General features: G+C 40.4%; 1 protein-coding gene and 1 non-coding gene across 2 annotated transcripts; one reads left to right on the top strand and one right to left on the bottom strand.

Moving 5' to 3' along the window:
- Positions 1-3,745: 3,745 nt before the first annotated feature.
- Positions 3,746-10,586, bottom strand: LOC105446676. Its single transcript, XM_030993873.1, has 10 exons — positions 10,364-10,586; positions 9,377-9,994; positions 8,589-9,048; positions 7,928-8,264; positions 6,920-7,706; positions 5,996-6,205; positions 5,560-5,790; positions 5,262-5,380; positions 4,755-5,012; positions 3,746-4,117 (listed from the first exon to the last, which is right to left on the bottom strand). The coding sequence occupies exons 1-10, from the start codon at positions 10,539-10,541 to the stop codon at positions 3,746-3,748; spliced, it is 3,570 nt and encodes a 1,189-aa protein (XP_030849733.1). The 5' UTR covers positions 10,542-10,586.
- Positions 10,587-14,162: 3,576 nt separating this feature from the next.
- On the top strand, positions 14,163-14,281 carry LOC115927791. The gene has a single exon (XR_004065753.1). It is a non-coding gene; the product is annotated as a U5 spliceosomal RNA (small nuclear RNA).
- Positions 14,282-15,452: the final 1,171 nt, after the last annotated feature.

Here is a 15,452-nt window from a genome sequence, read left to right as displayed (position 1 = left end):
AGTGCCAAATTCCCCATTACATAAAGAAGGTCTGTGTGGTAAGAGGTCTGGATGTCTATACCTAATGGTAGAAGCAAAACAGAATATCTATATGTATCAATTAAAAGAGTGATCTCTCCTCTATAATGGCACATACCATACCCAAGGTACATACTTTTACCTCGGGGTTATGTGTGCATGTCAATACAAGTTCTATGAGGGCTCTCCGGTTAAGATTTTAAAGAGTAAAAACATTTGTATGAGGTGCCTCTGATGACACAAATGAAACATTATGATTCAATATTAGAACAAAAACATGTCAGCCAGCACTTAAAGGGCAAGTCCACTTTAAAATAACTTGCTTTCAATAGAAGCAGAAAAATCAGACAATTAAAAACCAATTTAAAAAAAAGATTGAGCAAAATCAAATAACTAATATTAAAGTTATGAATATTTAATGACATAAAAAACTTTAAAAATCACAAGACAAATTGGCAACTCACTCATGAGTCGTTGATGTTATTGTCTCACTATCCACCAAGTGTGTTCTTTATATTGTTAATATAAATTTCCAATTTCCCCCCTAAAAATCTAATTTCCTCACACCAGCATACAAGTTATATTGATAGTAATATGCTTTTGTATGGACGCACTAATATAGACTAATTTTTTCAGTTAAATCATGAAAAATGTGAATTTTGATAATCTATTAATGTAAAAATCAATGATTATGAATACCGGTATACCATATTCAGAAAATAGTAACAGTTCTTCAAAGTTCATAACAGTTTTTGTCAAATGTCATGTACGCTATATGATACAAATCATATAACCTGGGAGAGGCATAGGGAAATCAAGCTTTTTTTAAAAGGAAATTAATGGGATAAAGATATATAAAGCATTTGATAAATAGTGAGGGAATGACGTCACAAACTGATAACCAAATTGGCAATTTGTGTAGTGACTTTCTAAGTTCCATAGTTTTTCATACTTCATTGCAAAAATGTCATAACTTCCTAATTAGTTATTCGATTTTACTCTATTTTTGCTCTGTTATATCTTTTGTTTTTTCTGCATCTATTAAAAGCAAATTATTTTCATCAATCGGTTCTTTAACGTGATCACAAGCTATTTTTGCAAACATAATAAGCCCTGTGAACTTTGACCTCGTGACCCCAAAATCAAATCAGTTCATGACATTGGCTCTGCAAGCTACATACATGATTAAAGTTTGGGGGTAATCGATCAATTGGTTCTTGAGATAATGCGATCACAAGCTTTTTTTGCATACATAATAAGCCCTGTGAACTTCGACCTTTGACCTCGTGACCCCAAACTCTAATCAGTTCATTGGCTTTGCAAGATATATACATGACTTAGGTGTGGCGGTAATTGATCGATTGGTTCTTGAGATTATGCGATCACGAGCTATTTTTGCATACATAATAAGCCCTGTGAACTCTGACCTTTGACCTTGTGACCCCAAAATCTAATCAGTTCATTGGCTCTGCAAGATACATACATGACTTAAGTTTGGCGGTAATCCATCAATAAGTTCTTGAGATAATGCGATCACAAACTATTTTTGCATACATAATAAGCCCTGTGAACTTTGACCTTTGACCTCGTGACCCCAAAATCTAATCAGTTCATTGTCTCTGCAAGATACATACATGACCTAAGTTTGGCGGCAATCCATCAATCACTTCTTGAGATAATGCGATCACGAACTATTTTTGCATACATAATAAGTCCTGTGAACTTTGACCTTTGACCTCGTGACCCCAAAATCTAATCAGTTCATTGGCTTTGCAAGATACATACATGACCCAAGTTTGGCGGTAATCCATCAATTGGTTCTTGAGATAATGCGATCACGAGAACGGGACGTACGTACAGACGTACGTACAGACGTACGGACGGACGGACGGACAACCAGAAAACATAATGCCTCCGGCTACTTTGTAGCGGAGGCATAAAAAAAAGACGCTGCCGGTGTGGTAGGCGATTTGTTCCGCGGAACGAATCTACTGGATCGACTCCTTCGCAGATACGTTCGAAAGCCGCCGTTCTTATCCGACATTGGCCGAACGTTTCTGCTTATATAATCGCGTATATTTTTATTACTTGTGTCGAATAAACATGGTAAAAATAAATTTTAGCTTTATCTTGATACTTTTGTATTTATTGTTGGAATGAAAACCAATATTATTTTTTTAAAAATATTACTTAATAATAAGTCACATTTCCGCTGTACTGCACCTTATGGAAATGGCAAAAAGAACTGTTTTCTACACGCCGTGCGGGCCCGCAGTGGAAATGTGACTGCGCCATCAGAGAGCTGGCTATGTAATTGTTTCATCCGAGGATACCATGCCTTTCCCCATGATCTCTCACTTTCTGGTCCCTTTAATGCATCAGAAAACAATATTTTAGTTCAGAATATCGTAGAGGAATAATTATTTGATCAAGTTTTCCATTTTAGAGTTCATGGGAATGCAACAGAAGTGTGAGATATATTTCAGATCAGAATTTTTTCTCGAGATTGATTACTTTCAGTGATATTTCTAGTCTCACTTTGTCATTGATTGGAGTTTTAATAGTATCTTTCATTGATGGGAATTCTTGTTTTACTAATTTCTATTCAACACAAATTACAGTTATATATTATCAAGGCTTTTAAACTATGAGGATTTTAGTTCATTCAATCGAGAATAATGAGCTTGATTACGATAGCTAAATGTTGGTACATAAATACGTAGAATTCATGTACATATGTATCATAACATGTATCATATCATATCGTTTTACTTGCATTGTAAAAAAAAGAAAAAGAAATTATGTCCAGCGCTTGCCTATTGCATCATTTCATGTGGTGCTTCTCACACAATCTTTGTCTCTCTCTCTCTCTTGCAATCTTTCTATTTCTTTCTCTCTCTCTCTCTCTCTCTCTCTCTTGCAATCTTTCTATTTCTCTCTCTCTCTCTTGCAATCTCTCTATTTCTTTCTCTCTCTCTTGCAATCTTTCTATTTCTCTCTTTCTCTCTCTCTCTCTTGCAATCTTTCTATTTCATTCTCTCTATGTCCCTTTCTCAGTATAACAGTAAACAAATTGAATTCTGCATTCGTTTTTTAAGACCTCCATTGGTTCTGTTTGGTTTTCCCTCTGCATTAGACAAGGGCTGGGGACCTTCAAATCAGAGGACAATCACATTTTATAGATTTCATTTGTGTGGGTGAAGAATATCATTAATTGGTTGGGTTATCCAATTGCTGGCACAATAAGAAATAAAATTTGACTGTCCCTTGATTTCGGCTGCATTAAAAACCAAACTAGTTGACATTATCAGACTGTTATAAATCAGACTAGTTTTAAAAAATAATAATATTACTGGGCAGATGCTCAACAATTAAACAAATTGGAGCTCCACAGAAAGAGTATGTGAACGCATGAAATATTCAGTCACCAACAGTCAACAGTCCTTATGACGTGCTTCATTATGGGGAAGGAGAGGGTATTCAGTCTTTCTACTTCTTCTCCTTCTCTTCCTTCTCCTTTTTCTTCTCTCTCCGTCTTGTAGCCATCATCCTCTGCCATTCTTCTAGCGGCTGTTGCTGGGTTCTGGCGCAGTACCAGCTGCCGTAGTACTGGTTGTGATGGTCGCTGTCACGTACTTGGTGGCATTGGCGGCACTGAGATGGCGCTGAACGTGGCTTGTATGCTTTCTTGGAGTCCTTTCCTTCCATATCCTCCTTTAACCTTCTCTTACGATAATGCAAGGAACTTCGTGGAGTGGGTGGAGCGGGTGGAGCGGAGGGCAACACTACCCTGGGGTGCTGGTGAAGGTCTGGAAGAATGAACCTGATGGGGGGCACGGGCTGAGATGACGAGGGTCCTGGTGGAGTGGAAGAGAGCAGGATGAAAGTTGGCTGTGCGGGGGCTCGTTTTATCTTTGCCTGCCCCACCGTGTTGGGCACCTCTCGGATGGGATGCTGGTCCAAGATGGGTGGCTGGGGCATGACGCGCGGCTTCTCCTTCGGGGCTGGAAGGGGCTTGCTGGTCGCTAGTTTTGGCCGCGGAACAGACACCCCCATCTCCAGTGTTGTGCGCTCTTCCATTTTGGACCTCTTGTTGTGCCTGAAAAGAAAACAGCAATGGTATAGTGAATTCAGAGTTGAAAATAATTCAAGAATTACATATTTATTTTAGTTTTATTTGTAATCTATTCCAATGGTAAATGATGAATTGAATAGTATCCTTTTAATTTAGTTGAATCTCCCAATTAGATATTTGGACTTTCCATGCCATTCTCAGTTCTCAAATTCCCCTTCAACGATCAACACTACACATCGTTACACAAAGACAAATAACCATTCAATGAAGGTCCATTGGTTGATCTCAGCCAGCTGCAGACATGTGTTGGTCGTCACATGGGCGTTGTTAGTGACAGCGCTGCAGATGCGTTTATACGCTTGGATGATTAATCCCCATCTTGGGTGGCACTTCCCCTTCACCAGCTTGTGTGCCGGGGTCATGGCGCAGAGCTTATGGATCACAAACTCCATGATCCGGTTTGCATCCGGCCATGTGGCGGGGCCGGTGTTCAAATATATTCATTATTATTTTTAATATTCAAAGAGGAGGCATGTTTTGTGCATTAGTTTCAGGAATAGAATTGTTCAAAAATGTTATTTCTGGATCTATTTGCTAGATGGGGTTAAAAGTTATTACAGTGGAGAGTAATGTTCACATGTTTAAAATTGGTAGAGTATACATACCGCTTAGTACTCTCGACGACGGGTGCCATGGTCACTCTGGTCGTCTTGAACCTCCCCTTGGTCAGTTTGGCCTGATGGCGAGCTGGGCGGTTGGTGGTCTTGTCGAACTGGTCCAGTTCGTGCCACAGCTCCACCATCCTCTCTGCCTGGCGCTGGCTCACCACGCTCTCTCTTCCCCTGAACTGCACCAGATACTCGGCAAGGGCCTGGACCCCATCAAAGCCCACAATGTTTTGGGGACCTGCATAGACATCCTGCAAAATAACAGTGAAGAAATAATGAAACATTGCATGTGTTTAGTCAAACTAAATATAGCCATTTATTGACCTAATAAGATATGAATTTCTAAATTGAGCATGTAGTAAATAAGCATAATAAAACCACAGAGCTGAAGACTAGTGCCGTTCTGTACAAAAGTGGAAATAGCAGTGGTGATTAACTAGTTGATTTGTATAGAACCACAGTCAATAAAACATAAAGCGACACATATTCAGTCAACTCACCTCTTGCTCATCTCCATCGCCAGCTGGAAGGTCGTCTACTTCGGCAATGGGAGGGGAATCTGGTGCACGGGATACCGTTGCCGGTGCTGATGAGGGTTTCCTCCATCTCGGTGCTGGTGCTAGAAAGAAAAGAAAGGAAATAAACCCTTTAATAATTGAGATGATTTTTTTCTTTTTCTCGGATTGAAATAAATAAATTAATAAATATGATAATGGTAATTGCCGCATATGAGAAATTAATTAAAATCATTTTGTTCTTTCTTTGACATACCACAATAGACATGAAGGAAATGTTTACCCTTGTCAGGTGTGACTGGCTTTGTCCTGGACGTTCCAAGGGACTGACGAGATGGAGCAGGAAGCTCTGGGAGTGGCTGCGTTGGGTCCTCTACTTCCTCTCCTACTCGAGATCCCCCGTCGTTGGCGTCGTCGTCGTCGTCGTCGTCTCCCTCTACCTCGTCGGGATGCATTGGCGGTAGAAGCACCTCGCTGGTCTGGTGGAAGAGGTACTCTAGTCCGATCAGCTCCCCTGGATGATCAAGATATGCAAATGAAGAGCAAACCCAGATTAATGGCAAATCAGTGGTAATAAGATGGGGGGTAAATGTAAATTGCTTTTGTCTAAGAACTTTATTACAAAGTGAAATATTATTAATTCATGAATTTCATGTTTCTAGGACAAGGCATATGATATCTCATTATCTTGTATCACAAATTAAAACACTTGTAATTACCGGTGTACTTCTGGGGTGCGACGAGATTTGGGTTGATCTTGGTCCCAAACAGCCGCTCAGTCCTTCGGTTGATATCGTGCTCGTGGAACGTTGCATACGATGTGTGTGTCGGTCGTCCTGTGGCGATGGAGTCAGCTGCACGGTCGCAGTTCCATCGATGCACACCTTCCATCAGGTAGGCTTGGAAGTGGACGTTGTTGGCTGATGTGGCTGGGAGGAGGAAGAAATGAAAGATAACCAATTTGTAATTTTTCAAGAATTACCAAAAATTTCGCAAACAATTTGACGGCGTGAAGGCCGCAGTATTTTTGGAAGAGAAAATATCAAAAAGTCGACGAAAGAGTAAAAAAAAAAAAAAAAAAAGTCAAAACCAGCACGAATTTGCACGTATGGGACTACCTACGGTACAATAACTATACCACTTTGGTACAGGACATTTCAACACATCTTACCGACAATTTTATCTTGCAATGTTGACATGAATACGAAAATAAATTGCTAAACCAACATTTGCCGATAGATCTTGATCTAAATTCGTGCCGCGAAGCATCCATCCAAAGTCGCCATTTTGTTTTTCCATTTCATGCAGTTTCACATTACACCGTACATTGTGGTAGGGGTATATCGGACACCAAATCTGCCCGCGATCACTTTTTGAGATAAACTTCCGGTAAATTATAAGAGTATTGATGAATTTGGTATCTGTTTGTAAAAAAAAATTAGTGTTTTACGAGAAAATTACGATTATTTTGTTTTGTCCGTTGGTTTTTTTTTTTCCTCTTTGAAATGTCAAAGTTGAGGTGCGGCCTTATCGCCGGAAAATATGGTAACCTTCTGTCAAAATGTATTATTTACTTGTGATATTAATGGAGTTAAGCAGGTATGATACATTACAGATCTGAAGCATGCACCACAATATCTTACCAGGAATGAACCTGTTCATGTGCAGATGGAAGGACTTCAGAGAAGTCAACCCTCGTCCGCATCTGTAGACTGCCAGCGTCAGACCGCCCTTCACCACCTCTCCTGTCCTGGTGTACAGTTGAACTCCAGGGGGGTCTTGGAGGCACGCGACGTGCTTCTTCTGCGAGTCCCAGATGTTCCACATCTTGTCAGAGTCGAAGAGTGGAACGCCCATCGTGTCTCTACCCTCGGGCCCATCCAAGCTGGCCAGCAGGTCTCCAATTAGTTGAGTCGTCTCCTCCGTACCTCTGGTTGTTCTCCTGCAGTGTCGGGCCATCTCCTTTCTTCCGATGCGCTTGTAGATGTCGTCATCGGTTGGGCAGATGATGTTCTTCTCGGCTAGCTCGGCCTTCTTCGCTCGCACCAGCAGGTCTAGATCCTTGGCGCTCCACACGAAGATGTTGGCTGAGAGACGTCTCATCAGGAACGGGTAGAGTTGGTGGAGGTTTGTGGTGCATCCCCTCGCAAGCCTCCTCATGAAGTGCGAGATGTCGAGCCGCACGTGCATCTCTGGCCACTTGTCGAAGATCGGGGAGGATCCACCGCAGCAGCCTCTGTTCACGTACAGAAGCTCTGGTGCCGGCTCACCTGCCGTCTCATACCGCTGTTGGATGCCCTTCGTCAACTTGTCTAGGCCCATCCCCTCTGCAGCAGTCATTACCGACATGAGCACTTGCCCGAGCTCATTCCCGACATTCGTGGCCCACGATGCGGTTCCAGAAGACTGGCCGGCAATTTTTTTGGTAATCTGTAAATTGAAAAGGAGATGTGAATTACAGAATTTACATGCACAGAAAGAAATACTTGCTATCGATTTCATGTGGATTCAATACTTACAAAAATTATTAATAATCTTTTCTTTTAAGAATCTTAGAGCATTATTTTCTTCAATTCACACATAAATTCCAGAATTATTACCAGAAGACATTAAAATGAAATATACATAAACCATTGAACCCCAAATCCCACCTTCTTCGTTGAGTCCATCTTCAATATCCTTCCATATGTAGATGTGATGCCTGCCTTCACTTCATCAATGCGCTCCAGAACATCGTTGCAGTAGACACTCAGGAGCCACCGGTACGTAGGAAGAGAATGCATTGCGGGTGGTGCTTCACACTTGGGACGTTCGATGAGACCCCTCTCGCTGGCAGCGATGAACTCCTCCACGGCTGACTCGTAGATGGCAACCTTCCTCAGCCAGGCAGTGGTGTGTGCCTCTTTCACCTTGCGCATCATTTGGAAGGGTCCGTTCCCATGGGTTCTGTCCCGCAGCATCGCGACGATCTTCGTGTCACAAGCATACCTGCAGGAAATGGGGGGGGGGGGGGGAAGCAAGTTATTCGACAGTATAACCTTATTCCATTCCAAAGATTATTACCTACACTGTACACCCTAAGTTCGGTTTAAGGATAGAATAGAAAGTTCAGAAAATAAATCACGGTATCTATGAGTCAAAACACTTTCAGGAAACAATGATGATATATTTTGTATAACTACCCTAAAAAATCTCTGGATTGGAAAGAATACCAATACCATTTAAGAGTGGAATCTTCCATAGTTACAAAGATTAAAAACAAATATTGAACATGCTGAGGAAGGGAAAAGAGAACTGTATTAATAAACCAACCTGTATGTGAGCACGATCGGAAACTGAAGACGGTGACCTGTGTCGAGCTGATCCAAGATGGCTTTACTCCAACCTATGACCTTGCGGTGGCATCTGCGGCACTCTAGATACTCCGATGCCAGGTTGTAGAAGCCATCCACGTCCAGAACTTGCCGCACCACGGGGTAGGCTCCAGCCGATGTGAGTTCTTGTTGGTTGCACTCGGGATGTGGACACACCAGCCGCAATCCCCATAGCTTGCGTGGCATCCACATTAGCAACCGACTGGCAAAGTATCGTGCTGGCTTTGGGGGCTGGCCTTGAGCGAAGTTGGGCTGCGGAGGGTAGTTCCAAAGCTGCTTGACACGGGACATATCCATTTCGGCCTTCCCCTTGGCCGTCTCCTTGAAGAACATGCGGGATATCCATCGGTGGTCGGCTTTGGGGAGGCTCTTCTTCCATCCATCAGTCAGAAGATAACCTGCATATAATATTAAAATAGTCAGAAATGAAAAAATGGAAGCATAAATGATACTAGAGCGATGATTTTTTAGCAACAAGTGAAAAGTGAAGTCATGAATTCATATTTTAATCTCAGAAATGATAAAAATGTAATGAGGTAAATCAAATAAAAACATTACATATTTTGTTTTGATGATAGATATAAAAGGAAGGACTGATTATAGTTCCTAGCGGACCTTTCGGAAGAGACGAACACAAGGTACAAGGTAATAATAGCAAGTTTCATCTAATTTTCAAAATTCACAACATAATTTCCCTCAAATCGTAGCTTTTTTTAAAAATCATACCTGCATTGTCACCTTTATCTTGAAGGGTTGGGATTGCTGGAGGTACAGGTGCTTGAGTTGCTGGAGGTACAGGTGCTTGAGTTGCTGGAGGTACAGGTGCTTGAGTTGCTATAGGTACAGGTGCTTGAGTTGCTGGAGGTACAGGTGCTTGAGTTGCTGGAGGTACAGGCACTTGAGTTGCTGGAGGTACAGGCGCTTGAGTTGCTGGAGGTACAGGTGCTTGAGTTGCTGGAGGTACAGGCGCTTGAGTTGCTGGAGGTACAGGTGCTTGAGTTACTGGAGGTACAGGTGCTTGAGTTGCTAGAGGTACAGGTGCTTGAGTTACTGGAGGTACAGGTGCTTGAGTTGCTGGAGGTACAGGTGCTTGAGTTGCTGGAGGTACAGGTGCTTGAGTTGCTGGAGGTACAGGTGCTTGAGTTGTTGGAGGTACAGGTGCTTGAGTTGTTGGAGGTACAGGTGCTTGAGTTGCTGGAGGTACAGGCGCTTGAGTTGCTGGAGGTACAGGTGCTTGAGTTACCGGAGGTACAGGTGCTTGAGTTGTTGGAGTTACAGGTGCTTGAGTTGCTGGAGGTACAGGTGCTTGAGTTGCTGGAGGTACAGGTGCTTGAGTTGTAGTTTCTGTAATGACACATTTCAACATAGCAGATACAGAATAAAGCATATCCACATACATTATGTATTTAAATATTCAAGGTGTCTTCCTGTAACAGAAGTAATATATTTCCCAAACAAAAAATACAAAAAATTGAAATCAATATGAATTGAAATTCATTTCAACTGTCGTAATATTTTTTTTTTCAGATGAAAAATACAAATATTCTGAGCATTACAGTTTTACAAATATTCAAAGAGTGAAAAGACAACTGGGTTATGTATTGATTTATAAATGGTAAATTGGGATGAAATAACAGCTATGTGGTAGCAGAATTCAAAGAAAGAAGAAGGACTAAAAAAGACATAGGTGTGTGCAAGAACACTTTAACTTACGAGATTCCAAATCTTCCATTGTTGCAAGCTTACGAAGTGTAGCTGTCAGTATAAGAAAAGAAAATAAAAATGGAAAATACAGACAATTAGAAATAACATAAAATACACTTCTATTCATAAAATTGCTCAAAACTATAGACTGGAATTTATTTTTCCTATCTGAGTGTTCAATCTTCATACAACTAGTACAAGGTCAACTAAATAATTGTTGTTGTCCATGTGAAATATTATATCATATTCTTTCATCTAAATTGGATATGAAACTGGTTACATTATACATTTGAACCCCCCCCCCCCCCAAAAAAAAAGATTATCTTTTACAAATATTATTATTGGAAATTCATTTTTACCTTGAAGTTCCTTGAACCTATTTAAAATAATGTATGTTCAACAATATATGTAACCGTTACATGTGGCAAGCAAGGGCATCAATCCAATCCCCCAAATTAGTGCTCCTTACCACCCCCCCCCCCCCAATGCTCAAGCTCGGATTGACGCACTTGGTGGCAAGTATCAGCCTGCCCGGTAGTTATAACTGAATCAATCAATAAATCAATCATGAGTAGACCAGTCCAACTTCTCAACACTGATTACTGTACAGTTACTTACATACAAAACCTTTAAAAAAATAAAAAGGCTTTAAAGTACACACTAATGACTAAGTCTGAATTGATGTGGTAGAATAATGTAAGCAAATAATCTCACAATAACGTGCTTGTGATAATTGTTTCTTCTTCTTCTTAGGACCATTGTGACTTAGGCTAAGCCTCTAGGCTCTAGTACTAAAAGAGTTTTAACAATGAGTCAGGCCGCAGGCACAGCACAGCACGCGCCGAGCCCACGGGTGGCCGTGGGCGCTCACCCGTACCACCAGTAGTCTCGCCCGGTTCTTGACCGACATCGGTCATTGTCATAACTCCAAAAAAGTCGAGAAAGGCACGCTTTCACAATAACTTTACTCGTTCAAAGACAAGCTTTCAGAACAAGGATATGGCCGGGATGGATAAATGCATAAAATCATGATAAATCTCAAATGTATTGCCTTCTTTTAAAATCACTTTCAATACGACATCCCAGAAGAAAAAAGTTATCTGAACCCCATTCAATCAGCGTTACGCAGCTAGCTCAGCACTCGCACATGAGATGCAACATTCATCATTACACAATTATCATTAAAAAACTCTTTTAAAACCTCCCACTCATAAACATGATTAACACAGTCTATAAAACATAAAATGATCTCAAGTTCCAAGGAATTTCTTACCAAAAAGGATGAAGATGATTGCTAGAATTTGCTTTTTAGACAAGAGAAATTATTCGTCGTTAGAATTGTAATTTACTCGCAAGGACACACGATGGTATAGGCCTGCCGCGCCGATCAGGCCGCGAATTTTTTTTCCGTACTCGAGATGGCAAATACCCCATGTGCGCATGCGCGTGGACTTGTGATTTCTCTGCTACTTCCCATACGAAATGTACATGTATTCGCATGTACTGTGCACGATTCGCGTTCTACGAGTAAACGATGGCATAGTAGTCTTCAAACACAGACTCTGATTTGCCAGTTTGACAAAACAATTACGCATATATCGTGCGTAGCAATAGTACTAGTATTCAAGTCTGAGTAGTTGTATGATTCAGACATTTTAGTGCTTACAGAAATGCATCCCAAATTGAATAGCATGGTATAGTAGTCTGCAAGCACAGACGCTAATCGGACAGTTTGACAACATAGTGTCTTGAGTAGTGCTTTATATTCAAATATGTGTAGTTTTATGATTCAGACCCTACTGGTGCGTGTATTGGAAAGGCATCTCAACTTGCAGAGTGGCATAGTAGTCTGCAAGCACAGACGCTAATCTGACATAGCATCAATATTTTGGGCCTATAGTGCTACACCAGATTCAATTTTATTGATTTCTGAAGAAGAAAACATTATAGGCTAGGCCTAAGTGCGGAATGTGTCGAATCAATTTTACAACTGAATATTTGTCTTGCTTTGTCTTTCCGTTCGTGCCCACAATCAAGATGATTGAATCATTTATTTCATCATGTGTGTTTGTTCTATCACGATTTTATTATTAATTTGACCATGGATTATACTGACAAAGGAGTTATTAGACCAAAGTTAGAAATATTATTACAGAATGACGGTTTTGAGAAGGCCAATAAATGACCTCATGGTGTGTGGGTTTGTTCAGAGCCAGAAGGGCATTCGTTGTGTTAAGAGTTAACATCCTTCTGGCTCTCAGCAGACCATGATTATAAATAAAAGTAATACAGAGAGTGCGAGCATACTGGAGGGAGGGCTAGAGAGAGAGAGAGAGAGAGAAAGAGAGAGAGAGATGGAGAGAGAGAGAGAGAGAGAGAAAGAGTGTGAGAGAGCAGTGGCACAATACATAGGCCTACCATGGGGTCTGGAATCATTAAACTACACAAACTTGCATAAAATCACTACTCATCAATACACAATATATTATTATGTCCTTGCAGACTACTATACTACACTCTACACATTGAGATGCATTTCTAACGCACGCACCAGTAGGGTCTGAATCATACATCTACGCAGACTTGAATAAAGTACTTCTCAGCACACTACTAGTATGTTGTCAAACTGTCAGATTAGCGTCTGTGCTTGCAGACTACTATACCATTCTATACAAGTTGGCGACTTGAATAAAGTACTTCTCAGCACACTACTGGTATGTTGTCAAACTGTCAGATTAGCGTCTGTGCTTGCAGACTACTATACCATTCTATACAAGTTGCAATGTATTTCCATATGCACTACTGGGTCTGAATCATACAACTACACAGACTTGAATAAGCACATCGCGACACATACGCATATTGATTTGTCAAACTGGCAAATCAGAGTCTGTGTTTGAAGACTACTATGCCATCGTTTACTCGTAGAACGCGAATCGTGCACAGTACATGCGAATACATGTACATTTCGTATGGGAAGTAGCAGAGAAATCACAAGTCCACGCGCATGCGCACATGGGGTATTTGCCCTCTCGAGTACGGAAAAAAAATTCGCGATCCGGCCTTTGATTTTGGAACAAAGGAGTCCGCTGATTGGCTGAACCAATTGGTCTATTCCCAAATGACCATATCATGTTATTTATAACAAGTTTCATGCAACTGGGCACAGGTCATAAAACAGTGACCTATTCAGCGGGGCGCGTGCCCCACCCCCCTTCCAAAAACAGGGCGATGAGAAGCATGGGCTGATGAGCGTTTCTTTTTCTTGTCCAGAAATAAAGCACTAACAAGTGACCCCTCCTGCCGGTAAATTCGCCACTACTAAATGGCCCACTGGTGTGTTTTTAGACAAAGCGGAATAGCCTTGCGAACAGGCAGCAGCACATTACATTACCTTGAAATGAATTGATAAAATTTCATACAATTTGGACTAAGATTTAGTGAGAGTCAGTGTCAATATGATGCAGAGGAGATTTGTTAAAGGAGAAGCTAGCGAAGAAGTAGAAAAAGAAGAACTATGAAATATTAGTCAATCGATTTATGCAGTTGTAATCGATCAATGTCGTTGTTGATGAAATTTGTTAAAATTATAGACTTTCCTTTACAAATATAGTTTTAAGAAGGAAATTAATAAAAAAAACAAAAAAAACAGAGCAACTCACAATTGTAATTTATTAATTAATTTACATCATTATTTCTTTTTATCATCAAAAATTTCATAATCGCTTTGGCTTTGCCTATATCTAAAGTATAACCGCATTAAAAATTGTTTATTTTATAGCTATATATCAAAAGAATCTCTTTTTCTTCACTCTGGTTTTTCTGCAATACGCATAAATCTTTCGCCTTTTACTAAAGATTTCCGTGCAGAGGAACACATTGATGAGTCTATAAAGATTTTTCTTCGGCTTGCCTACACGGCAAGCCTTGCAAATAAATTGAAAAGTAAGAATAACATATATACACATCCTAACTCGGAGTCAAGACCCCATGACCACGCACTTGGGTACCGAGCTCCAGACTGCTCATAATTGATTACACAACTGACTTTAGCCAGTTCAGTGAAATATACTGTGCGAATGACTGGAGACAGAGTCTAACATTACCCTTTGGATTGCTAGAGCTGTAGGCCTACATAATACTCTCGCGTGTAGTCCTTCGTTGTGTATTTCTTTGCCTTTCCTAAAATTTCCTCTTTTTTTTCGTCGGGAATTTCATTGTTTCTCTTTTAATCTATTTTCTCTTTCGTCATTAAAATCTATCCTGTGCTTTTTCGTCATACAACCTTGTTTTTCATAATCTATCATTCTATCCTCTTCTCTTAATTTCGTTATGTATTTCGATCTTTGTTTCTCCTTTAATCTATCCTTTTCTCTTTCGTCATGTATTTCTTTGTTTCTCCTTCAATCTATCCAGTTCTTTTCATCGTATATTGCCTTGTTTTTCTTATTCAATCTGTCTTCTTCTCTTTCGTCATGTATTCTTTGTTTATCGTTCAATCTAGTATCCTGTTCTTTTTCGTCAAACACTCCTTGTTTTTCATATGCAATCTAGAGTCTCAGAGAAGAGGGAGGGGTTCTTATACTTCAGCCAATCTATAGTTAGGCAATCATAATAGGCCTATACCATGAATATCACTTCCGATCAGATATTGAACTTATGTTCATGATGAAATAGAAAGTTTAAGAACGTTTACATTGCAGATAGGCCTATACATGTATATTGCAAAGGGGACAACAAATTGTGTGTAAAATCGTACACTGTCAGTATACTGACGAATAGCGGCAGACATACCGACCCGCAATCACAAAGGAGGCTTAATTTAAAGAGAAGGTTGAATTCTGGGAAGAGGTGGAAAATAATTTGTGAGCGTTATCATTCTTATATTATGCAAGTGTGGAAGAACATCAGATAAGACATGTTCCCTGAAAAGCATGGCTCTTAAAATGTCTTCATATTCTAAATATGTCATGTCAACAGAGAAGATAATAATCTTAGCGTTCCAATCTGGCCGAGATATGCCAATCTTCTCTGTAGCGTTCAAATTTGGCCTATCTCGGCCAATCTTCTCTGTAGCGTTCCAATATGGCCGAGATCT

This window comes from Strongylocentrotus purpuratus, unplaced genomic scaffold, assembly GCF_000002235.5.
Source record: "Strongylocentrotus purpuratus isolate Spur 01 unplaced genomic scaffold, Spur_5.0 spur5_scaffold_20, whole genome shotgun sequence".
In the NCBI taxonomy this organism is placed as follows: domain Eukaryota; kingdom Metazoa; phylum Echinodermata; class Echinoidea; order Camarodonta; family Strongylocentrotidae; genus Strongylocentrotus; species Strongylocentrotus purpuratus.
Note: the sequence above shows the minus strand (reverse complement) of the source record. Positions and strands in the feature narration are given on the sequence as shown.

Bases quoted from the DNA above. Each gene is read 5' to 3' on its own strand.
- LOC105446676 (XM_030993873.1), bottom strand. From the start codon at position 10,541: ATGAAGATTGAACACTCAGATAGGAAAAATAAATTCCAGTCTATAGTT. The intron at 9,995-10,363 runs GTAAGTTAAAGT...GTGTCATTACAG, and splicing joins AATGGAAGATTTGGAATCTC to AAACTACAACTCAAGCACCT. The intron at 5,791-5,995 runs GTAATTACAAGT...TTGATCATCCAG, and splicing joins CGCACCCCAGAAGTACACCG to GGGAGCTGATCGGACTAGAG.